This window comes from Oncorhynchus masou, chromosome 27, assembly GCF_036934945.1.
Source record: "Oncorhynchus masou masou isolate Uvic2021 chromosome 27, UVic_Omas_1.1, whole genome shotgun sequence".
Taxonomy (NCBI): domain Eukaryota; kingdom Metazoa; phylum Chordata; class Actinopteri; order Salmoniformes; family Salmonidae; genus Oncorhynchus; species Oncorhynchus masou.
Genome location: NC_088238.1, coordinates 28,222,834 through 28,248,638, shown reverse-complemented (window position 1 = coordinate 28,248,638; position 25,805 = coordinate 28,222,834). Strand labels below are relative to the sequence as shown.

Sequence of the window (25,805 nt, the reverse complement as noted above, 5' to 3'; positions counted from 1 at the left end):
ATCGAGTGGTTAGTGATAAGGACTATGGTGATACTGTCGATGTCTAGAGTTGTTAGACCTAGTGTTAACTTATAGCTTACTGAAGTAATAATACAAATAACAATAATATATTCAATTTCTATAGAGCTTTTCGTAAAAAAATAAATAATCTCAAAGCGCTTGAAAAAGCAAAACGATCAATAGTCAAATAAAACAGCTACAGCATATGATAATAGTAGGTGTGGACTACGAGCTTCAACCAGAGGTGTGCGTTTTGAGTGTGCAACAGTTGAGAGGGAACCACATGGCTTGGGCAGAGGGAGGTTGTCAACGGAAGTACCAACATTTATACCTTGACTCAAAATTGCTAGCTAGTAATGCAAGTGCATTGAAGACATCACACACAACACAATTGTCCTGAAGACATAACTTTATTAATAAACCAGCAAGCAAGCATGTAAAGTACAATGCATTATGCCCAGGTTAGGACAACCCTACAGGCATATAAAAACCAAACAAAAGTACACACCATTACCCTTGTAGAGATGGGCTGCAGCAGGATTGCCAACGGTCGTAAACAGAGAGAATGAGAGAAAAAGCTGACAAGAGAGTTTATTTCCCTTTTGGTTTATTGTCTATTCCACTTGCTTTGGCAATGTAAACACATGTATCTAAAGCCAATTGAATTGAATCGATAGAGAGATACAGACAGAGTGAGAGAAACAGAGAGAGAGAGAGAGATACAGAGTGAGAGAAACAGAGAGAGAGAGAATAAAAGAGGGATGTCCTAAGCACAGAACTGAGCCTGTGGGAGGGGTTGAGGTTGTTACATCCACATCAATGAAGACATTCACAAGTGTCCAGCAGAGCAGAGGGGATGGGGGTTGGGGGGTCTACTGGGTCTCTCTGGGGGCATTTACAGCAGGGAGGAGGTGGAGGAGAGAAAGAGATGCAAGCAATGGAAGAGAAAAGGGGCTACCTGTACTTGGGGGAGAGCACACAGAGAATGCTGGTAACATGGAGGGGTACTCTGTTGTTTCAGGGTGGTACAGTAACTCTATAGGTGGCTATGGGTCTGAGGACAGAGAAAGGCATCACTTTAGCAGCATAAACAAACAGAACTGATATAAAAGGCAGTTGTGATGTGTAATTTTTGTGATTTTGCTCACACACGAGCATGTACACACACACACACATTCACCATTCACCTCGGCAAGAAAGGTTGATACAAAAAGTCTAGTGCTGATTAAGCTAATGCCCATTGAAAGCCTTTTTGTAACAAACAAGCTATGTAATGTACTGAAAGTGAAAAACGTGTGCTAAAATGAAGGGCTAAGGGTCAAATAGGAACTGACCTGGATACAGCCAAAATGGAACACTTGCTCTGTATCAAAGGGCAGTCATGGGGGGTCTCTATACTTGACTCTGGGCTGGACTTATGATTCCCCACCATAGCATTCATACAGCGTTATACAGTATATCCAAAACGTGATTGTTTGATTCATTGATTGATTGATTGATTTATTGAGTGATGAAGAGAGGCAGAGGAGTGTACGGTGTTTAGGCAGCAGGAGGAGGAGTGTAAGTCCGTGTTCGTGTCGTTGTGGTCAGTCGGTCCGGTCCTCACAGGCCGAAGTCAAAGGTCAGGTCAGACTTGCCCATCTTCTGTCTATACACCGCGTCAAACTTGTCGTTCATCGACACGGTGAAGATGTCCTGCCACAGTCCCACGCGACCTGACAGAAGAAAGAGTCACATGACCATACATCACTTCGGTTTTTAGCTATGAATGAGACGAATGACCAAGAGGAGTGGTCAGTAGTCGATATGAATGTTATCATTTTGAAACATTCTTTATTGCGTATTGATCAGCTCGTAGGCAATCTATGCTTCCTTATGGCTCCCAACCGTGTACAGTGAGGTCCATAAATCACCCTCCATAGAGATGAGCAAAAAAGACCGTATGAAATAAATAACACAAATACGGAACTATATTGTATGGATATTTTTGTGTGGGAAATTATATTATTTTATACTAATACAATTGCTCAGAGAAAGAGATTTTGTTCAACAAGTTATATTGAGCAAAATAGCCCCATAACGTCAAAGATACAACAGCATATTTTGAGGCAGGTAATCAAATCAAATCAAAAAATTAAATGTCATTTGTCACACGCTTGGTGAACAACAGGTGTAGAATCTATATAAGGTCCCACAGTTGACAGTACATGTCAGAGCAAAAACCAAGCCATGATGTCCACAGATCTCCGAGACAGGATTGTGTCGAGGCACAGATCTGGGGCATTGAAGGTCCCCAAGAACACATTGGCCTTCATCGTTCTTAAATGGAAGAAATTTGGAACCACCAACTCTATCTAGAGCAGGCCGTCCAGCCAAACTGAGCAATCAGGGGAGACGGGCCTTGGTCAGGAAAGTGAAACAAGAACCCGATGGTCACTCTGACAGAGCTCTAGAGTTCCTCTGTAGAGATGGGAGAAACTTCAAGAAGGACAACCATCTCTGCAGCCCTCCACCAATCAGGCCTTTATGGTAGAGTGGCCAGACGGAAGCTACTCCTCGGTAAAAGGCACAAGACAACACAGGAGTGGCTTCGGAACAAGTCTCTGAATGTCCTTGAGTGGCCCAACCAGAGCCCGGACTTGAACCCGATCGAACATCTCCGGAGAGACCTGAAAATAGCTGTACGGCGACGCTCCCCATCCAACCTGACAGAGCTTGAGAGGATCTGCAGAGAAGAATGGGAGAAACTCCCCAAATACAGGTGTGCCAAGCTTGTAGCGTCATACCCAAGAAGACTCGAGGCTGTAATCGCTGCCAAAGGTGCTTCAACAAAATACTGAGCAAATGGTCTGAATACGTATGTAATTGTGATATTTCAGTTTTTGCTTTGTCATTATGGGGTATTGTGTGTAGACTGATGAGGGGGGGAAAACGATTTAATACAGTTTAGAATAAGGCTGTAACGTAAGAAAATGTGGGAAAAGTCAAGGGGTCTGAATACTTTCTGAATGCTCTGTGGTCTAAGATCACTCCAAATGTGTCCTCCAATCTCATAAAACATTTTAGAAAAAGGCTCAGGGTCGATAACCGCACAAGGTGAAGTATTGAAATGTGTTGAAATCAGGGGTGCCAATCATTTTGACCCCTATCTTTTTGAGAGAAAAAAATATTACTTGTAAAACAAAATCTCTTTCTCTGAAAAATGCTATTACCATAAAATAATTTCCCCAATTTCTGGAGTATACCATATAAGTATTTGTATTATTTATTTGATGCAGTCTTTTTTGCTCATCTGTCAAGTGTGCCAATCATTTTGGGACTATGTACGTATGCCTAGGTCTACAGACATGGACTCACCTGTCCTCCAGTAGTGTGTATAGGAATGTGTGTTTATGGCCCTATTAGCTCAGAGCTGTGTGTTAGACCAGCACCAGGTCAGAGGCTAGGGTCCATGCACTACAAGAAACAGAATATGGAGAAAACAAGACAAATCTGACAACAAATCATAAGACAAAACAACATAACAAAAATCTACAATAATCAACATGAAAAATGGAATGACAACAAATCATAAGACAAAACAACATAACAAAAATCTACAATAATCAACATGAAAAATGGAATCATAATTATATTAAAATGACATTCACAAATCATAATGCAAGAAAAAGTACAACAAATGTGAATGGATTTCCAAACTAAACAGTAAGGTTCAACTCCTTGTGCCAGAAATCACTGAGCTGTAATTACTATGTTTAACCACAGGGTGGCGTTGCAGAGCAAAAATAGGAGTGGATGGAAATGCCCTTAATGAATGGTCCAGAGTCCGATATTCCCTATTCCTTTGAAAGTGTATGTTACTGCTGGGGTATGTACATCTGATTCATGTTCTGTGGTTTGCTACAATAAAGCTCTAGTTACTCTCTGCCCCTAACAGACCCAGGATCAGCCTTCCGCAAACCAGTGCTAACCTTCACCTTTATGAGCCAAACAACTAAACTGGCCCTGGATCATTGCTTAAAGATATAGACTACACACAAACACCTATTATGTAACTGTTCTACATAGACTACATACAAATCTGGTCAAGGTTGACTCATCCTCAGCCAGCCGAGACATACACTCCCCCAGGGTTAGCACAGCTATAAAGCCACATGAACAAATTCGATATGCTTTGAAGAGTGTGCATCCGTATGCATACAGCAGTGGACACATTGCAGGTTTCTGTATTTTGATGTATGGCTGAGGCTCACACACTCCGTTCCGATGCCCTCTTTCTTTGTCTCTCTCTCTCTGTCATTCCCTCTCTCCCTCTCTGTTCCCCCTCTTCTATCTGAGTACACCATGTCATGCACTGCAAGCATGCTTGTGTCTAGGCTTGTGAGTGTCTAATAGTAGCCTAAACAATGTATATGATACGAGCAGCAAAGCCATGAATGGGGCTAGAGGGAGTCTGGTCACATCAGTTTAGCAAATACAGTACACAAAGTACAGTGTGTGTGTGTGTGCGTGTGTCTGTGTAAAGGTAGGAGTTGACATACAGTATACATGTTAGGTTACTGACCCTCTTGGCACACAGCCTTCACCCCTTCCATTCACTTTACAGCACAAAGCAGGCAATGCTTCAGTAACCTTACAGATCTCTTTACTTATTCAACTCGGGAGATATTTGGAAATCTCTTCTTTAGTGACTGACTACCCCTCACTTCCGTTTTCTTTCCTCCTTATCTTCCTTCCCTCTATCCCTCTATCCCTCTCTTTCTCTTCCTCACTCTCTACCTCTGTCCTTCCCTATCTCTCTCCCACTCTCCCACTCCCCCATATCTCTTGCTCCCTCTTTCTCCCTCCCTCCCTTCCTTCTCCCCCTACCCCCTCTATTTCTCTACCTCCCTCTCTCCCCCATCCCTCCCCCCTCGCTCCCTCCTGCAGATGGAGAGGGTCTCACCCCTGCAGATGGAGAGGGCCTCTGAGTTGCAGCACTGCTCTATGAGCTGATTGCAGCTCTCCACCATTGTCTCCAGCTGGGCCTTGTCACACGAGACACCCAGGAACCTCGCCAGCTTCCCCACCAACGTCCCCAGGTCCTGGAGAGAAAGAGGGGTGAGAGCAGAAGAGGAGAGAGAGAGAGGGGTGAGAGCAGAAGAGGAGAGAGAGAGAGAGATTCAAATAAAATAGTAACTATATTTAGTCTCCTCCAAAATTATTGACATTTTACATGCATGTTACATCATGTTTACACCCCAGTGAAACAGGAAGCCATGGAAGGCCACAACACAGTTCCTTAAAGGGGTAATCAGCAGTTGCTACATCCATTCTTGGACTTCTGAATCCATTATACAGTGGGGCAAAAAAGTATTTAGTCAGCCACCAATTGTGCAAGTTCTCCCACTTAAAAATATGAGAGAGGCCTGTAATTTTCATCATAGGTACACTTCAACTATGACAGACAAAATGAAAGAAAGAAATCCAGAAAATCATATTGTAGGATTTTTAATGAATTTATTTGCAAATTATGGTGGAAAATAAGTATTTGGTCAATAACAAAAGTTTATCTCAATACTTTGTTATATACCCTTTGTTGGAAATGACAGAGGTCAAAGGTTTTCACTCACTGTTGCTGTTATTTTGGTCCATTCCTACATGCAGATCTCCTCTAGAGCAGTGATGTTTTGGGGCAGTTGCTGGGCAACACGGACTTTCAACTCCCTCCAAAGATTTTCTATGCGGTTGAGATCTGGAGACTGGCTAGGCCACTCCATGACCTTGAAATGCTTCTTACGAAGCCACTCCTTCGTTGCCCGGGCGGTGTGTTTGGGATCATTGTCATGCTGAAAGACCCAGCCACGTTTCATCTTCAATGCCCTTGCTGATGGAAGGAGGTTTTCACTCAAAATCTCACGATACATGGCCCCATTCATTCTTTCCTTTACACAGATCAGTCGTCCTGGTCCCTTTGCAGAAAAACAGCCCCAAAGCATGATATTTCCACCCCCATGCTTCACATTAGGTATGGTGTTCTTTGGATGCAACTCAGCATTCTTTGTCCTCAAAACACGACGAGTTGAGTTTTTATCAAAAAGTTATATTTTGGTTTCATCTGACCATATGACATTCTCCCAATCTTCTTCTGGATCATCCAAATGCTCTCTAGCAAACTTCAGACGGGCCTGGACATGTACTGGCTTAAGCAGGGGGACACATCTGGCACTGCAGGATTTGAGTCCCTGGCGGCGTAGTGTGTTACTGATGGTAGGCTTTGTTACTTTGGTCCCAGCTCTCTGCAGGTAATTCACTAGGTCCCCCGTGTAGTTCTGGGATTTTTGCTCACCGTTCACCGTTGTGATCATTTTGACCCCACGATATGAGATCTTGCGTGGAGCCCCAGATCGAGGGAGATTATCAGTGGTCTTGTATATCTTCTATTTCCTAATAATTGCTCCCACAGTTGATTTCTTCAAACCAAACTGCTTACCTATTGCAGATTCAGTCTTCCCAGCCTGGTGCAGGTCTACAATTTTGTTTCTGGTGTCCTTTGACAGCTCTTTGGTCTTGGCCATAGTGGAGTTTGTAGTGTGACTGTTTGAGGTTGTGGACAGGTCTCTTTTATACTTATAACAAGTTCAAACAGGTGCCATTAATACAGGTAACGAGTGGAGGACAGAGGAGCCTCTTAAAGAAGAAGTTACAGATCTGTGAGAGCCAGAAATCTTGCTTGTTTGTAGGTGACCAAATACTTATTTTCCACCATAATTTGCAAATAAATTAATAAAAAAATCCTACAATGTGATTTTCTGGATTTTTTTCTAATTTTGTCTGTCATAGTTGAAGTGTAACTATGATGAAAATGACAGGCCTCTCATCTTTTTAAGTGGGAGAACTTGCACAATTGGTGGCTGACTAAATACTTTTTGCCCCACTGTATGTACCCATTGATTATTGAAGAATATAACTTAGAAATGCCTCATGGGCTTAGTTCAACTGCCGTATTCCATCAGACATCAATATATAAACTTGTTTTATTTTTTTTGTAAACAAATACATCTTTAACAAACACTATATTGCTCCAAAACATGATTAAAAATATAATTTTGATACCATGGACCGTCAGTCCTTGCATCCATAGCCTTGTCTATGAATTTCAGAGTGGTGACATTTCTCCAGCCCCATCCCTCAGCTTTTTTACCAAAATCAGGGGTGGGGAGACGGCTTTGTTATTGATTCTACTGCTGATTGCGCTTTAAGCTGAGACTAAATTTAAAAAGTTGAATGTTAATAAAAATAAAATATATATTTAGTGGTGCCAATAATTGACGACTACGTATTTATTTGAGAAATTACTTGTTAAACAAAATCTATTTCTCTGAGCAATATAAAATAATACATTTTTTTGGAGTACACCATATAGCTCAGTATTTGCATTATTTTTTTTATACAGTCTTTTTTGCTCATCTTTATCAAGAGTGCCAATCATTTATGAGGTGACTGTACCAAATGATCTCTTCTTATCACCCTGAAATGACCTATGAGCTAGAATTTGATAATGTCTTCTTAAAAGGCGGGTTGCAGTACATTCTATTCCACACACAACGCAGTCACACCACTGTGACACCACTGTCACACCACTGTGACAAGGGCTGTATTTATAGGGGGGGGGGGGGGTGTAAGTTGAGCCAAATGGGTATGGTTTTCTTGTTTCTAGGAAACCATACGCAAAATGTATCATTTGACAAAATAAACTGAACAAAAATATAAGGCATTATCGCTGGGATATGAGTTAACAGTGGTAAGAAGTACAACATGTTTGTTAGGTGTTAAGTCTGTGTTAAAATATGCTTCAAATTATTCAAAGACAAAAAGTGATTATGTCGAATTTTGTTTAGAAAAATAATATAGACATGGTTATAAAAAGGTAGTGGTAATATTTAATTCAGTACAGACATTTGTTAGGCGTCTTAACATACCCTGTTCCGCTTGTCCAAAATAAGAGGTCTCGGTTGGCACAACTTACCCTGGGGTATGAGGTAAATTGAGCCAAGAGACCCCTTTTTTTGGACAAGCTATGTTTTCAAAACTGTAATGTTTACAAGTATTCTGATTATTTCCAGGGATACACAACATCCTGAAATCTATGTAGATGTCATTGTTAGAAAGAATACTATATTTCTCCCTTGACGGAGTGATGCTGAATGTAAAAAGAGGCTCAACTCACTCCACTCTCCCCGACATCTCAGACAGAGTGGGGGTTGAACTCTGACTCCAAACATCTGATTATGTCATCTAGACAGGTGTACAGATCCTTCTATGTGTTATCTAGCGGTTATACATTGGACTTTCATTGCCTTGCTATAAAGAGGCTGAATTTCTGTCTGCCTATGTGGACGGTTATAAACTTTGACCACAGTTCCTTTTTTCTTTCTATAGAAACAGACGTTTTCTTATCCTTTTATAACACACTTGCTCAGCAAATACCCTTGATATACATGTTACTGTTTATCTCAGTTGCGCACAAGCCATTTTTGGATCTGTGTTGAAACGTGCCTACAGCAGAACAGCAATGATCAAACGCTCAAATACCTTTACAGAACGTCTGATCATGTTCTTGCCTTAGTTACTAACTTGCATTTCTTAGACCAACTTTTGTCATCAGTGAACACAAAAGCCACTGTTAAGTTTTGGTCATAGAATATAACGCATTGTTTTCGTCAGAAGAGAAACGTGTGCAATTATTTTTCACTCTTTCTGACAGTCAGTAAGTACTACTGCACAAAACGCTTCCGGCTGGTGTACCCCGGGTTTTGTTGTGTACCCGTGCTTTGTGGCAGCCGGTACTTTGTACTTGGTTGTGTGTACCTTGTGCTGCCTCACTTGTTCTTTGGGCATTTGTTTTTGTGACGCGGTTACGTCCTGTTTTAATAATTGCCTGAGTAAAGTGCTTTGTCCACTCATCTCTGCTCTCCTGCGCCTGACTTCCATGCACCGGCTACACCCACCCATTGACAAAATCAGCCCATCAGTGTCATACCATGTACAATATAATAACAGTGTATGGAAAGATCGAGGAAATGGGGACTGTCTAATTGTTACAATATTGTTGACATGCAGGGATGCAGAGCATGAAGTTGGGTTACCCATAAGTCATCATCTTCCACATTGTGAACTTTGAAAGAGCTTTGCAATGGTGATGATTGAGGCCTATACATTCATAGTTGTGTTCCTCCATTGTATTCACCTGTTGTATTTGCATTTATTAATTAACATTTTTACCCTTTTTTTCTCCCCAATTTTGTGATATCCAATTGGTAGTTAGTCCTTTCTCATCGCTGCAACTCTCCTACGGACTCGGGAGAGGCGAAGGTGGAGAGCCGCGCGTCCTCCGAAACACGACCCTGCCAAGCTGCACTGCTCGCATAACCTGGAAGCCAGCCGCACCAATGTGTCGGAGGAAACTTGCGAATAGTGTTTCTGCGCACCAATGGAAAGTCTATATAGCAATGAGCAAACTAACCTGTGTATTGAATACATGGAACTGCATTGTGATAATACCGATGAATGTGCTTATTTCTTCTATTTTTTTATCAGGAATAATATATGTGTATGAAATTGTTTGGTGTAATATGCATAAAAGGAGAGTAATAGCCCATAATTCTGCACCTTTGGATAGTTGTACTTCCTTTTTAGTGATTGCAAATGTATTGATCTACTTGGATTTTTATTAGACAGACTAACTTTCTGTTTTGTCTGCTGGGACTCAATAATTAAGTATGGAAGCGTTTATCTTTTTGCAGGCAGTCGTGTTCTTTTTCAATCAATCTGGAATGTTGACGGTATAATGTCATTTTGATGGATGTATTTCTGTTTTGAGGAGGCAACTACATTTCCTAAAACGCATTCACTCTTTTGCAAAAGGCCACAGAGTTCTCTCTCTTTTGAACTCTATTTGGGAAGTCGACAACAATGTTAAAAAAAAATGCTTGTATGCGATTGAGAGAAACTGTAACCTGTTTGCTTTCGAAGAAAGGTAGGCTACATGAGCTACTTGCCCCCAACAGTGTCAATGCTGTAACTATGTTGTAACACTGATAGTCACTTTGAGTGATAGTGAATAAGATCACGTCTTGGAAGGCTTGCTCGTGTATATACTGTATAAATGTTTGTGTTTGCAAATTATTCCTAATAAGAACACGCTGTGTTTCTGGGCAGGTGTGTGTGTGTGTGTGTGTGTGTGTGTGTGTGTGTGTGTTTCTGTGCAATGCAGCCCTGCAGGGACCTTTGGAACAGCAAACACTATTGATTTGGCCCCCTTCTGCCCCAGTGAGAGTACAGTTACAGTTATGTTCCACAGACCGGAACTCTGGTTGCCACGGAGCTCTGAGGGGGGTACGATTATCATAGGGGTTAGATGGTATGGGTAAAGTTAGAGTGACATTGGTTTGAGATAGGGTAGAGCAGGACCACCCAAAGCAGGGCCAAACTTTGCTTGTTAGAGGCTTCCAGAATGATCTTGTGGTGGGTTTTAGCGGCTGACTACTCACTGTACCTCTAGGATAGAGGCTGGGGGTTCTGGTAAAGTTTGGTGTTAGTTAGATATATGGTAGACAGTAGATATAGATGAGTGATGGAGGGAGAGAGCGAGAGCTAGGAAGGAACAGGAGAGAGTGAGAGGTAGGGAGGAACAGGAGAGAGCGAGAGCTAGGGAGGAACAGGAGAGAGCAGGAGCTAGGGAGGAACAGGAGAGAGCGAGAGCTAGGGAGGAACAGGAGAGAGCGAGAGCTAGGGAGGAACAGGAGAGAGCGAGAGCTAGGGAGGAAAGCGTTTGTTTTTACCTTGTACATGTCTTCATATTTTAGGAAGAGGACGTTTGAGTCCATGCGATGCTCCCAGAACTCCTGCACGTGCTCGAACCAGGAACCATATCCCACTATGAGACAAAAGAAAAGGGGAGAGAGCGGGAGGGAGAGCGTTTGTTTTTACCTTGTACATGTCTTCATATTTTAGGAAGAGGACGTTTGAGTCCATGCGATGCTCCCAGAACTCCTGCACGTGCTCGAACCAGGAACCATATCCCACTATGAGACAAAAGAAAAGGGGAGAGGGAGATATATATGTGTGTGTGTGTGTGTGTGTGTGTGTGTGTGTGGAGAGAGTTTAGTGAGTTTCCCCAGGTGACTAGGCTTTCTCTTCCCTCGTCACACAACCTGGCCTGATCAGTTACTTATTGCATAAATAATCATTAAGGAAAGTAGTCCAGTGTAGACAGAGGACACATGATGAAAAAGTGACACCCTCTGCACACCTGGGGGGGGGGGGTGAACCCTGAACTCTGACACTCACGCTTGTCGTTCATGAAGCGTCTGCAGAACTCCTGGAAGGTTCCGCGGTAGCTCATGGTTCTGAGGGAGCGGTGGAACTGGTAGTAAGACACCACAAGATCTTTAGGGTTCCTCGCCATGTAGATCACCTACAGGAGAACCACATAGACAATTAGGATTGAATACATGGAAACATTATACAAACATTATACAAACCAATTGAAGTGTACTCTAACCTTGGACTCTCCATTGTGCATGGCTGTAGGCAGGAAGCGGTAGGGCAGGTGGCTTTTGATCAGACGAGGAGACGTCAATTCCTGGGAAAACATAGAGGAAACGTCATCATAACATTGGGAAGACGGTGTAAAACAAGGAGCAGAAAAACACCTAATATATTTCTTGCTTTGCATTGAAATATGGTGCTGCATGTGGTGTGCTGAGTGTTTTGGTTAACTGTACCTGTCTGTTTTACAAGGAAGTGATTCAGGATCAGGAAGTAGTAATACTCAGTGCTGTAGACCTACCTGTATAATGTCTAGGCCAGGCTGAGGGTACTCCAGAACAGTAGTAATACTCAGTGCTGTAGGCCTACCTGTATAATGTCTAGGCCAGGCTGAGGGTACTCCAGAACAGTAGTAATACTCAGTGCTGTAGGCCTACCTGTATAATGTCTAGGCCAGGCTGAGGGTACTCCAGGACAGTAGTAATACTCAGTGCTGTAGGCCTACCTGTATAATGTCTAGGCCAGGCTGAGGGTACTCCAGAACAGTAGTAATACTCAGTGCTGTAGACCTACCTGTATGATGTCTAGTCCAGGCTGAGGGTACTCCAGAACAGTAGTAATACTCAGTGCTGTATGCCTACCTGTATAATGTCTAGGCCAGGCTGAGGGTACTCCAGAACAGTAGTAATACTCAGTGCTGTAGGCCTACCTGTATAATGTCTAGGCCAGGCTGAGGGTACACCAGAACAATAGTAATACGCAGTGCTGTAGACCTACCTGTATAATGTTTAGGCCAGGCTGAGGGTACTCCAGAACAGCAGTAATACTCCGTGCTGTAGGCCTACCTGTATAATGTCTAGGCCAGGCTGAGGGTACTCCAGAACAATAGTAATACGCAGTGCTGTAGACCTACCTGTATAATGTTTAGGCCAGGCTGAGGGTACTCCAGAACAGTAGTAATACTCAGTGCTGTAGGCCTACCTGTATGATGTTTAGGCCAGGCTGAGGGTACTCCAGAACAGTAGTAATACTCAGTGCTGTAGGCCTACCTGTATGATGTCTAGGCCAGGCTGAGGGTATTCCAGAACAGTAGTAATACTCAGTGCTGTAGACCTATCTGTATAATGTCTAGGCCAGGCTGAGGGTACACCAGGACAGTAGTAATACTCAGTGCTGTAGGCCTATCTGTATAATGTCTAGGCCATGCTGAGGGTACACCAGGACAGTAGTAATACTCAGTGCTGTAGACCTATCTGTATAATGTCTAGGCCAGGCTGAGGGTACACCAGGACAGTAGTAATACTCAGTGCTGTAGGCCTACCTGTATGATGTCTAGGCCAGGCTGAGGGTACTCCAGAACAGTAGTAATACTCAGTGCTGTAGGCCTACCTGTATGATGTCTAGGCCAGGCTGAGGGTACTCCAGAACAGTAGTAATACTCAGTGCTGTAGACCTATCTGTATGATGTCTAGGCCAGGCTGAGGGTACTCCAGAACAGTAGTAATACTCAGTGCTGTAGACCTACCTGTATGATGTCTAGGCCAGGCTGAGGGTATTCCAGAACAGGAAGCTGCTCATCGATGTTCATCAGACCAATCTCATCTGGTTCCGCTCCCTGACTCACCAGATACACAACTTCCTGAAGGAGACTGGTACCTGAGAGAGGGAGAGGGAGAGAGAGAGAGGGGGAGAGAGGGTGAGAGGGAGGCGAGGTTAGGAGAGAATAAGAGAATCAAGAGGAATGAGTAAATGGGTAGTCGTTTGTCTAAACGTAAAATTACACCAATGAATTTGCTATGTTTAGCAAACATTTACCAACCTCACACCCCAAAGGATCTTCACTGAACAAAAATATAAATGCAACATGCAACAATTTCAACGATTTTACTGAGATATAGTTCTTATTAGGAAATTTGATAATTGAAATAAAGGACATAATCTATTTATTTCACATGACTGGGAATACAGATATGCATCTGTTGGTCACAGATACCTTATAAAAAGGTAGGGGCGTGGATCAGAAAACCAGTCAGTATCTGGTGTGACCACCATTTTCCTCATGCAGCGCAACACATCTCCATCCCATATAGTTGATCAGGCTGTGGATTGTGGCCTGTGGAATGTTGTCCCACTCCTCTTCAATGGCTGTGTTAAGTTGCTGGATATTGGCGGGAACTGGAACACGCTGTCATACACATCGATCTAGAGCATCCCAAACATGCTCAATAGGTAACATGTCTGGTGAGTATGCACGCCATTGACGAACTGGGAAATTTACAGCTTCCAGGAATTGTGTACATATCCTTGCGACATGGGGCCGTGCATTATCATGCTGAAATATGAGGTGATGGGGACGGATGAATGGCACAACCCCACCGACGCCATGGGGCACTCTATTCACAAATCAGCAAACCTCTTGCCCACACGACGCTATACGTGGTCTGCTGTTGTGCGGCCGGTTTGACGTACTGCCAAATTCTCTAAAACTATGTTGTAGGCATCTTCTTGTAGAGAAATTAACATTAAATTCAGTGGCAACAGCTCTGGTGGACATTCCTGCAGTCAATTGCACGCTCCCTCAAAACTTGAGACATCTGTTGCATTGTGCTCTGAGACAAAACTGCACATTTTTGAGTGGCCCTTTATTGTCCCCAGGACAAGGTGCTCCTGTATAATGTCATGCTGTTTAATCAGCTTATTGATATGCCACATCTGTCAGGTGGATGGATTATCTTGGCAAAGGAGAAATGCTCACAATAGGGATGTAAACAAATTGCTCCACAAAATTTGAGAGAAATGTGCTTTTTGTGTGTATGGAACATTTCGGGGATATTTTATTTCAGCTCATGAAACATGGGACCAACACTAAACATGTTGTGTTTATATGTTTGTGCAGTATAGTTTTATACCGAATTCTGCAATGCTAGTTTGGCTATTTTAGCTAGCTAACCTTAGCTAGGTAGGTAGCTAACCTAGCACCAAAGCTAGCACAGTATCTGGATCTTCCCCTTTTCATTTTCCACTGCAGTTTCAGATGAGCAGCACTCAGTGAGTCTGTGTTAAACCTTGTGAAAAAGTAGCTAGTGCTCTTTGCTGAGTCCAAGTGTGAAAACAAAACAGTTGTTGCCTAGATTCTGATTTCATATTGTTGTCATGGCAGGGGACAGAGACAGTCAGTGGAGAGAGCGAGAGAGAGAGAGAGAGCATTGCCCATGTTGAGGCAGGGAGAGGACGAATATGTCATCAGGTGAGAATTTGGAGTGTAGTGGTGAAGAAACAATGGTGAACACACAAATTAAATATTTAAATGTAGTCCTACAAGACATGCTTTGTAGATGTATTATTGTTTAAGTTTATTCATATTTCGGCAATAGAAAGGCCCATCTATTTTGGCAATAGAAAGTAAGACACTGTTTGTCATGTTTGTTGAAGGGGACTGAGCCACAATTCAGGGATCAGTTGAGCACAGATGACAGGGGCAAAGCCACCGAACAAATGGAAGTTATCGACATCAGCACCAGCACAAAGTCAAACCAACCACATCCCAAGTTTATTGTAATCCAGAAGTGAGCTGACATAGTTTTGTCATTTCAAGCTAAGTGGTTTCAAGATTCCCCCTGGCTGCATTACAGTGCCTCTTTTTAAAGTTTTTTTTTTTAATAAGAGGTCATGCTTTGGCAAAAACTCAGACCCTGCCTTTTATTGTCCCCAGCACAATGTGCACCTGTGTAATGATCATGCTGTTTAATCAGCTTCTTGATATGCCACACATGTCAGGTGGATGGATTACCTTGGCAAAGAAGAAATGCTCGCTAACAGGGATGTAAACCAATTGGAGCAAGAAATTTGATAGAAATATGCTTTTTGTGTGTATGGAACTTTTCTGGGATATTTTATTTCACCTCATGAAACATGGGACCAACACTTAACATGTTGTGTTTATATTTTTGTGCAGTATAGTTTTACACTGCATGCTGCAATGCTAGTTTGGCAATTTTAGCTAACCTTAGCTAGCACCAGGCTTTAGAAATTGGAAGAAGACTATTGAGAAGTTTTCAGCTCATGCTAAAAGAGTTCACAAAAATCAAACCCTGTGGACTCACAGTTATCTACTGCTGTAGCCAGACAAGAAGAGGAAGCAAGACGTTGTCTACTGAAAATTGTAGGTTCAGTGACGTTCTTCGCAAGACAGGGTGAGGCCTTAACCTTTTGTGACTAGGGGGCAGTATTTTCATTTTTGTAAAAATAACGTTGCCGTACTAAACGGGATCAAAATTGTAGGTTCAGTGACGTTCTTCGCAAGACAGGGTGAGGCCTTAAGAGGTCATGAGGAAGAACATGAAAATCTTTAGGAACTTTTAAAAGGCAGAAGACGACAGTCTTTCAGAGCTGGTTAAAGAGGCACAACCATGATTACACTAGCCCTAAGATACAGAATTATATTCTTAACTTAATGAGAAATTACATAATTTGAATAGCCAAAATCATTTGATCTCTCCCCTTCCCCCCAACAACACAAAGTTAAGCCCTTGGCCCATAGCAACTCACCCAAGCATCCCCCATTTCTCCTTCACCCAAATTCAGATAACTGATGTTCTGAAAGAGCTGCAAAATCTGGACCTCTACAAATCAGCCGGGCTAGACAATCTCGACCCCTCTTTCTAAAAATATCTGCCGAAATCGTTGCAACACCTATTACGAGCCTGTTCAACCTCTCTTTCGTATCGTCTGAGATTCCCAAAGATTGGAAAGCTGTCGCGATCATCCCCCTCTTCAAAGGGGGAGACACTCTAGACCCAAACTGCAACAGACCTATATCTATCCTACCCTGCCTTTCTAAGGTCTTCGAAAGCCAAGTTAACAAACAGATTACCGACCATTTCGAATCCCACTGCACCTTCTCCGCTAAGCAATCTGGTTTCAGAGCTGGTCATGGGTGCACCTCAGCCACACTCAAGGTCCCAAACAATATCATAACTGCCATCGATAAGAGACATTACTGTGCAGCCATATTCATCGACTTATTACGTCTCTGATAGAGTTCAGTGTGTCAAATCGGAGGGCCTGTTGTCTGGACTTCTAGCAGTCTCTATTGGGGATGCCACAGGGTTCAATTTTCGGGCCGACTCTCTTCTCTGTATACATCAATGATGTTGCTCTTGCTGCTGGTGATTCTCTGATCCACCTCTACGCAGACGACACCATTCTGTATACTTTTGGCCCTTCTTTGGACACTTTGTTAACTAATTCCCAGACGAGCTTCAATGCCATTACAACTCTCCTTCCGTTGCCTCCAACTGCTCATTAATTCAAGCAAAACTAAATGCATGCTCTTCAACCGATCGCTGCCCGCGCCTGCCCGCCCGTCCAGCATCACTACTCTGGACAGTTCTGACTTACAATATTTGGACAACTACGAAAACCTAGGTGTCTGGTTAGACTGTAAACTCTCCTTCCAGACTCACATTAAGCATCTCCAATCCAAAATTAAATCTAGAATTGGCTTCCTATTTTGCACAAAGTCTCCTTCACTCATGCTGCCAAACATACCCTCGTAAAACTGACTATCCTACTAATCCTCGACTTCGGCGATGTCATTTACAAAATAGCCTCCAACACTACTCAACAAATGGATGCAGTCTATCACAGTGCCATCCGTTTTGTCACCAAAGCCTCATATACTACCCACCATTGCGACCTGTACGCTCTCGTTGGCTGGCCCTCGCTTGGCCCTCGCACTGGTCACCATAGCAGCACCCACCCGTAGCACTCGCTCCAGCAGGTATATTTCACTGGTCACCCCCAAAGCCAATTCCTCCTTTGGTTGCCTTTCCTTCCAGTTCTCTGCTGCCAATGACTGGAACGAACTGCAAAAATCACTGAAGCTGGAGACTCATATCTCCCTCACTAGCTTTAAGCACCAGCTGTCAGAGCAGCTCACAGATCACTGCACCTGTATATAGCCCACCTGTAAATAGCCCATCCAACTACCTCAACCACATACTGTATTTATTTATTTATCTTTCTCCTTTGCACCCCAGTATCTCGAATTGCGCATTCATCTTCTGCACATCATTCACTCTAATGTTTAATTGGTATATTGTAATTACTTTGCCACTATGGCCTATACCTCCATTATCTTACCTTATTTGCATACACGGTATATAGACTTTTTTCTACTGTATTGACTTTGTTTGTTTATTCCATGTGTAACTCTGTTATTTTTCATATCGTCAAACCGTCCTTCTCTCATTTCATGATTTACGGTATAACCAGTTAGTACACAAGGGGGGCGGCAAAAACGTAAAAACATACCATTGGGCATCTGCTACCAGAATTCTACCAGAATTTGCGAATTTCCAAGGAGGCTGCTAGCTAAATATGCAACGAGCACAAAAAAATAAATAAAAAAATTGCAATGTCAGGCAATCCAGCTCATAAAGTTATACAGTTGAAGTCGGAAGTGTACATACACTTAGGTTGGAGTCATTAAAAATCATTTTTCAACCACTCCACAAATTTCTTGTTAACAAACTCACGTTTTGGGAAGTCGGTTAGGACATCTACTTTGTGCAGGACACAAGTCATTTTTCCAACAATTGTTTACAGACAGATTATTTCACTTATAATTCACTGTATCACAATTCCAGTGGGTCAGAAGTTTACATACACAAGGTTGACTGGGCCTTTTAACAGCTTGGAAAATTCCAGAAAATGATGTCATGGCTTTAGAAGATTCTGACATCATTTGAGTCAATTGGAGGTGTTTCTGTAGATGTATTTCTAGGCCTACCTTCAAACTCAGTGCCTATTTGCTTGACATCATGGGAAAATCAAAAGAAATCAGCCAAGACTTCAGAAAAACATTGTAGACCTCCACAAGTCTGGTTCATTCTTGGGAGCAATTTCCAAACGCCTGAAGGTATCATGTTCATCTGTAAAAACAATAGTACGCAAGTATAAACACCATGGGACCACGTAGCTGTCATACCGCTCAGGAAGGAGATGTGTTCTGTCTCATAGAGATGAAGGTACTTCGGAGCGGAAAGTGCAAATCAATCCCAGAACAACAGCAAAGGACCTTGTGAAGATGCTGGAGGAAACAGGTACAAAAGTATCTATATCCACAGTAAAACGAGTCCTATATCAACATAACCTGAAAGGCCACTCATCAAGGAAGAAGCCACTGCTCCAAAACCGCCATAAAAAAGCCAGACGACGGTTTGCAACTGCACATGGGGACAAAGATCATGCTTTTTGGAGAAATGTCCTCTTGTCTGATGAAACAAAAATAGAACTATTTGGCCATAATGACCATCATTATGTTTGGAGGAAAAGGGGTAGGCTTGCAAGCCGAATAGCACCATCCCAACCATTAAGCACGGGGGTGGCAGCATCATTCTGTGGTGGTGCATTGTTGCAGGAGGGACTGGTGCACTTCAAAATAGATGGCTTCATGAGGTAGGAAAATTATACGGATATATTGAAGCAACATCTTAAGAGATCAGCCAGGAACTTCTTTGGGTTGAGATCCCGCTAACGGGATCGATATGACAACAGCCAGTGAAAGTGCAGGGCGCCAAATTCAAAACAACAGAAATCCCATAATTAAATTTTTTCAAACATTCAAGTAATTTACACCAATTTAGAAACACTTCTTGTTAATCCCACAATAGTGTCCGATTTCAAAAAGGCTTTACAGCGAAAGCAAACCAAATGATTTTGTTAGGTCAGAGCCAAGTCACAGAAAAACACAGCCATTTTTCCAGCCAAAGAGAGGAGTCACAAAAAGCAGAAATATAGATAAAATGAATCACTAACCTTTGATGATCTTCATCAGATGACACTCATAGGACTTCATGTTACACAATACATTTATGTATTGTTCGATAAAGTTCATATTTATATAAAACAAATCTCAGTTTACATTGGCGTGTTACGTTCAGTAGTTCCAAAACATCCAGTGATTTTGCAGAGAGCCACGTCAATTTACAGAAATACTCATAATAAACATTGATAAAAGATACAACTATTATGCATGGAATTACAGACACACTTCTCCTTAATGCAACCGCTGTGTCATATTTCAAAAAAACTTTACGGAAAAAGCACACCATGCTATAATCTGAGTAGGGCGCTCAGAGACCAAAACAACCCAAACAATATCCGCCATGTTGTGTAGTCAACAGAAGTCACCTCCTCCCTGTAGGCCGTCTCGTCATTGTCGATGTGTGCCCAATGCTGCCCTTCATCTCTGATTCTCCACTGGGCAGGCAACATCATAGGCTATTTAGCGTGGTCTCAATAAAATGATCCATAGCCTATAGGCTATGAAGTGCATGCTCTGAGAAGCACAGAGCATAGTTATATTTCTAAGATACACTATATATTCAAAAGTATGTGGACACCCCTTCAAATTAGTGTATTCGGCTATTTCAGCCACAAGCGTTGCTGACAGGTGTATAAAACTGAGCAAACAGCCATGCAATCTCCATAGACAAACATTGGCAGTAGAATGGCCTTACTGAAGAGCTCAGTCACGTTCAAAGTGGCACCATAGGATGCCACCTTTCCAACAAGTCAGTTCATCAAATTTCTGCCCTGCCAGACCTGCCCTGGTCAACTGTGAGTGCTGCTATTGTGAAGTAGAAAAGTAGAAAGGCACAACAACGGCTCAGCCGTGAAGTGGTAGGCCACACAAGTTCACAGAACAGGACCACTGAGTGCTGAAGCGTGTAAAATTTGTCTGTCCTCGGTTGCTACACTCACTATCGAGTTCCAAACCGCCTCCTTCCCAGAAGAATGGAGACTGTTGTAGCAGCAAAGGGAGGACCAACTCCATATTAATGCCCATGATTTTGGAATGAGATGGTCGATAAGCAGGTGTTCACATACTTTCGGGCCTGCAGTATATGTAAAATGGCATAGAATTGCATGAAATGTTTATAAAAGGTTATTTTTATGCAATGATAAATTCATGCAATGCTTTTAATATAAAGGAGATCTTTCCGTCCCTACTCTTGTCCACGGTGGTCTGCGAACCCAAAACCTTCTGGCCTGTGTTGCCATTTTATGCTTACAAGACGAAGGACAGTTTCTAAAACTGCATATCTAAGACCCTGGTCTGTCCAAGAAGTGAGGGTAAATGGTAGACATGTTCTCTGCTATCCACTTTGTTTTGATTCTTATTTTGGGTACAGGGGAGGGTCAGTTTTTTTCCCCCAAGCATTCAGGGAGGGTTTAGGTCATATATTTAGCTGGAGGGAGGGCCAGACATTTGCGTTTCAGAGGATTGAATCTATCCATGTAACCCTTATTATAAATAACATTCACTGCCTTACAGTGCTACTATTGTAGGGAACAGCATCACTGATCACTGACTGACAGCCTGCATCTGTTTCTAGGCCTAGGGAGCATAGCAACCCAGACTGCTCCCACCTCTCTTCTTCTCTCCTCTCTCCTGCAATTATAATTTACTCGTGAGGATGCAGATATAGGCACTGCTGGAATCCTGTGTGGACAGATTAGAGACATTAAAGGAACAATTGCTCTATATGTCTCTGAAAGATTTGACTCTCACAATGAACTCGAGGGAAGACGGATATTTACGTCCACCTAGTCACGTGACCTGGAGTACCCACCCGCGCCGCGAGTTCTGCTCCAGCACAGGTTGTCAACACACAAGTGCGTCACACTCAAGCACCGCGTTGCCCAGTCCGCACCAACACAGCAATGCGCAAAGCAAGCTGGTTGAGACAGGAAGAGACGGATGTAAACAGTAACCCGAGCCCTAAAAATTCAATACATTGTCTGTGTATCCTCGGATAACAGACAACAGCGAATTGATGCGAAGTGCGCAGGCGTTAAACGTAACTCGAAGGTACCCATGATAAGTTATTTAGCCTGCTGCAGGCTATGTTTGGAGAGAGGTAAACATTTACGACTTTCCCTAATAGGCCAGTGAAACTCAGCACACAATGCAATAATAAACTCACAAGGACTCAACTGGAGACATTTGCGTTTATTACACACGACACAATAAGACGAAAGAAATGTTAAGCAACTATAGACCTACACCTAAGACCCTGCATTTTCAAGCCTACAGCATGCTGCATCTAGCGTACTGCACTAACGTATTGCATAGCATCAACACATGCCAATAATGTTTACCTGACTTGGGATACGTGACAATCCATATGTCGCTACTTCTGAGGGAGAAGTTGGCGATCTCCTCCATCTTTCCTCTGCAGAAGGGTGGAAGTCGCACTCCATCAAACTCGAAGTATTTGCTATCAAACTCAATCGGGGTGCTTGGCGTGTCTGCCTCGCTCTCGGCCATCCTCAAAACGGGCACTTAACGAAAATATATTTGCAATCAATTTTGAGAGCTATAATATCTCGAGTGCGAGTCGAGATATATGGTTGTGATAGTCCGCGAGCGAAGTACGCATTGACCTTCAGCCAATCACGTCGTAGCAAAGTGATGTAATGCGATGCGCTCATGTGAGGTGCGCGCCTCCTCTTCAGCATCAGCACCAGTTCGCTCTTGCGGAGCACGCGCGTGCTCACTCGTCTCTGTAGCCGGAAGAGGAATGCTTTCAAGCATAGGCTCCATGAAGCATTGAAGATGATGCCAATAGGCCTGCTGTTGTTCTTGGAATTAAAAATCAACAGATTAGGTTTTCCAATTATAGGTGAATGGCATTCTTTATTCGCCTATGGAATGGTCCATGTTTAATCCGAGTAGACCTTTGTCAAGTGAGCCGACGCCCGCAAAACGCAGCCAAGCCATCCGCGCATCAGTCTCCTGAATTTTTCTGCGTGAATACACAACACTTTACGGTATCGCGAGTTTTCGGGTAGAAAAACTGAGTGGGATGCACAGATAGAGACAATAGCTACAAATCATACCAAGCAAACAGTTTGAAGCACACTTATTCAAACATGACTTTGATATCAATAGTAGATTGAGGCTACATAGGCTGCAGTAGCCTACCGGGGATGCTGTTTACCAAATGGTAAATTGTGAAAGCAAGATGGCTTTGAAGTCAACGGTCGGCCATATTGGAACTCCTTAAAAGGAGCAGTCCTCGTAGGAATTAATGGAATTCTAAAGTTATTTCAATGAAATGTTTCAAGGACGACATTGCATGTATTTAAGTAATTTGTTGTTGAGTGGGGACAGTAAAATATAAATGTTCTGAACATTATACTTTAAGGAAACGTTGTATATATACAGTACCAGTCAAACGTTTGGACACCTACTCATGCAAAGGTTGTTGTTTATTTGTACTATTTTCTACATTGTAGAATAATAGTGAAGACATCAAAACTATTAAATTACACATATGGAATCATGTAGTAACCAAAAAAGTGTTTAACAAATCAACATATTTTATATTTGAGATTCTTCAAAGTAGCCACCCTTTGCCTTGATGACAGCTTTGCACACTTGGGATTCTCTCAACCAGCTTCAAACGGAATGCTTTTCCAACAGTCTTGAAAGAGTTCCCACATATACTGAGCACTTGTTGGCTGCTTTTCCTTCACTCTGCAGTCCAACTCATCCCAAACCATCTCAGTTGGGTTGAGGTTGGGGGATTGTGGAGGCCAGGTTGAGGCCAGGTCTGATGCAGCACTCCATCACTCTCCTTCTTGGTCAATTAGCCCTTACACAGCCTGGATGTGTGTTGGGTAATTGTCCTGTTGTTGAAAAATGTTGAAAAATAAATGATAGTCCCACTAAGCGCAAACCAGATGGGATGGTGAACACAGACAGTGTCACAAGCAAAGAACCCCCACACCATCAAACCTCCTTCTCCATGCTTCACGGTGGGAGCCACACATGCAGAGATCATCCATTCACCTACTCTGCGTCTCACAAAGACACGGCAGTTGGAAGCAAAAATCTCAAAATTGGACTCATCAGGCCGAAGGACAGATTTCCACTGGTCTAATGTCTCTTCTTCTTATTGTCCTTTAGTAGTGGTTTCTATGCAGCAATTCGACCATGAAGGCCTAATTCACACAGTCTCCTCTGAACAGTTGATGTTGAGATGTGTCTGTTGCTTGAACTCTGTGAAGCATTTATTTGGGCTGCAATTTCTGAGGCTGGTAACTCTAATTAACTTTTTCCTTGATGGTTTTTGCAACTGCACTTGAAGAAACTTTCAAAGTTCTTGAAATTTTCTGCATTGACTAACCGTCATGTCTTAAAGTAATGATGGACTGTCATTTCTCTTTGCTTCTTTTAACTATTCTTGCCAAAATATGGACTCTGTGTTTTACCAAATAGTGCTATCTTCTGTATACCACCCCTACCTTGTCACAACACAACTAATTGGCTCAAACACATTTAGAACAAGGCACACCGACCCCATGAAGCTGGTTGAGAGAATGCCAAGAGTGTGCAAAGCTGTCATCAAGGCAAAGGGAGGCTACTTTGAAGAATCTCAAATATAAAATGTATTTTTATTTGTTTAACACTTTTTTTGGTTACTACATGATTCCATGTGTTATTTCATGGTTTTGATGTCTTCACTATTATTCTACAATGTAGAAAATAGTTTAAAAAAAAGAAAGACCCTTGAAGGAGTAGTCATGTCCAAACGTTTGACTGGTACTATATACTAAACAAAAATATAAACCCAACATATAAAGTGTTGGTCCCATGTTTCATGAGCTGAAATAAAAGATCCCAGAAATGTTACATCCATTACATGTTACAACTAATTTCAGTAATTTGACATTTTTTTGTGTTTCAATAACTGTTGGTGAGCATTTATCATTTGCCAAGATAATCCATCCACCTGACAGGTGTTGCATATCAAGAAGCTGATTAAACAGCATGCTCATTACACAGGTGCACCTTGTGCTGGTGACAATAAAAGGCCACACTAAAATGTGAAGATTTGTCAAACAACATAATGCCACAGATATGTCAAGTGTTGATGGAGTGTGCAATTAGTACTGCAGGAATGTCCACTAGAGCTGTTGCCAGATAATGAATGTTCATCTCTCTACCATAAGCCACCTCCAACATCGTTTTCGAGAATTTGGCAGTAGGTTCCAACCAGCCTCACAACTGCAAACCTTGTGTAACCATGCCAACCCAGGACCTCCACATCTGGCTTCTTCACTTGCGGGATCGTCTGAGACCAGCCACCTGGTCAGCTGATGAAATTGAAAATTATTACTGTCTGTAATAAAGCCCTTTGTGGGGAAAATCTCATTCTGATTGGCTAGGCCTGGCTCCCCAGTGGGTGAGCCTATGCTTTCCCAGGCCCACCCATGGCTGTGGGCCTAATTCATTTATTTCAATTGATAGATTTCCTCATATATGTGAACTGTAACTCATTAAAATCATTGAAATTGTTGCATGTTGCGTATATATTTTTGTTCAGTGAATATTTGTGCATGTTTATCTCACATAATATAATTTAAAAGTATGCATTAAGGTGTCTGTAATAAAAGAAATGTGGCAAAAACACATGTAAATGTATATATTTCTTTCAGATACAAACATACACATACGAACAACAACTTCCAGACGCACGCAAACAACGACTCCATCTCCTCTGCCCAGACCCGAAATGCCCACACCCCCATCCCTAGTGTCTGCATTATTGTTTGCGACATGGCCTTTGAACCAATTTGTTTTTCTCTGTTGCCCATGCTATTCCAATACTTCAATGATAAATAATTTGATTTTTCCATTATGTTAATGGCGCGGATTGATCGATTTTCAAGTTTTTAGTATACTTTTTCTCAAGATGAGTGATGAAGAAGAGAATCGTCCAGGTATCTCACTACACCCCATATGCCATGACTTGAAATATGCAGACAAGATGGATTAAAAGTCAATTAACATTGTAATACATCTGACAGCCAACTTTCTAGCTCCGCCCATAACTTTTGGTCTTTACAGCATACAGCAGAAGACTATTGATATACTAGTGGCACACATCTGACAAAATGTTTACCATCCACCTCTACCAATACAACAGAAAAATAGCATAGGACAGGCTATAACGTTCTCTCACTTCACACCTTCTCTTCCACTGAGCTAAACAGGGAAGGGGAGTTCATTCAGTGAAACGAAGTATGAATGTTGGTAATGAAGGATTTCCTGCTTTTGAAATGTGGCCTTATTTTTACACTGTTGCCACATTAAATCTATGTTTCTTTTAGTCAAGAAGATAAGATGAGCCAGACCAACCAACCATCCCATTTGAGGTGGATCAGAGGTGGCAAACTCCTCTTTACCAGGTGGA

The 25,805-nt window shown here is 42.4% G+C and overlaps 1 protein-coding gene across 1 annotated transcript; it reads right to left on the bottom strand.

The window, feature by feature from the left end:
- Window positions 1-391: 391 nt before the first annotated feature.
- LOC135515948 (sulfotransferase 4A1-like) lies at window positions 392-22,030 on the bottom strand. The gene is made up of 7 exons (XM_064939831.1): window positions 21,703-22,030; window positions 13,058-13,188; window positions 11,546-11,626; window positions 11,332-11,458; window positions 10,972-11,066; window positions 4,946-5,084; window positions 392-1,715 (listed from the first exon to the last, which is right to left on the bottom strand). Exons 1-7 carry the CDS (start codon window positions 21,869-21,871, stop codon window positions 1,603-1,605), a joined length of 855 nt encoding a protein of 284 aa, XP_064795903.1. The 5' UTR covers window positions 21,872-22,030; the 3' UTR covers window positions 392-1,602.
- Between the last annotated feature and the right edge of the window lie 3,775 nt (window positions 22,031-25,805).

Excerpts from the sequence above, each read along its gene's own strand:
- LOC135515948 (XM_064939831.1), bottom strand. The coding sequence starts at position 21,871 with ATGGCCGAGAGCGAGGCAGACACGCCAAGCACCCCGATTGAGTTTGAT. Across the intron at positions 13,189-21,702 it reads TGTCACGTATCCCAAGTCAG|GTACCAGTCTCCTTCAGGAA; the intron begins GTAAACATTATT and ends TCCCTCTCTCAG. Across the intron at positions 11,067-11,331 it reads ACGCTTCATGAACGACAAGC|TGGGATATGGTTCCTGGTTC; the intron begins GTGAGTGTCAGA and ends TTTGTCTCATAG.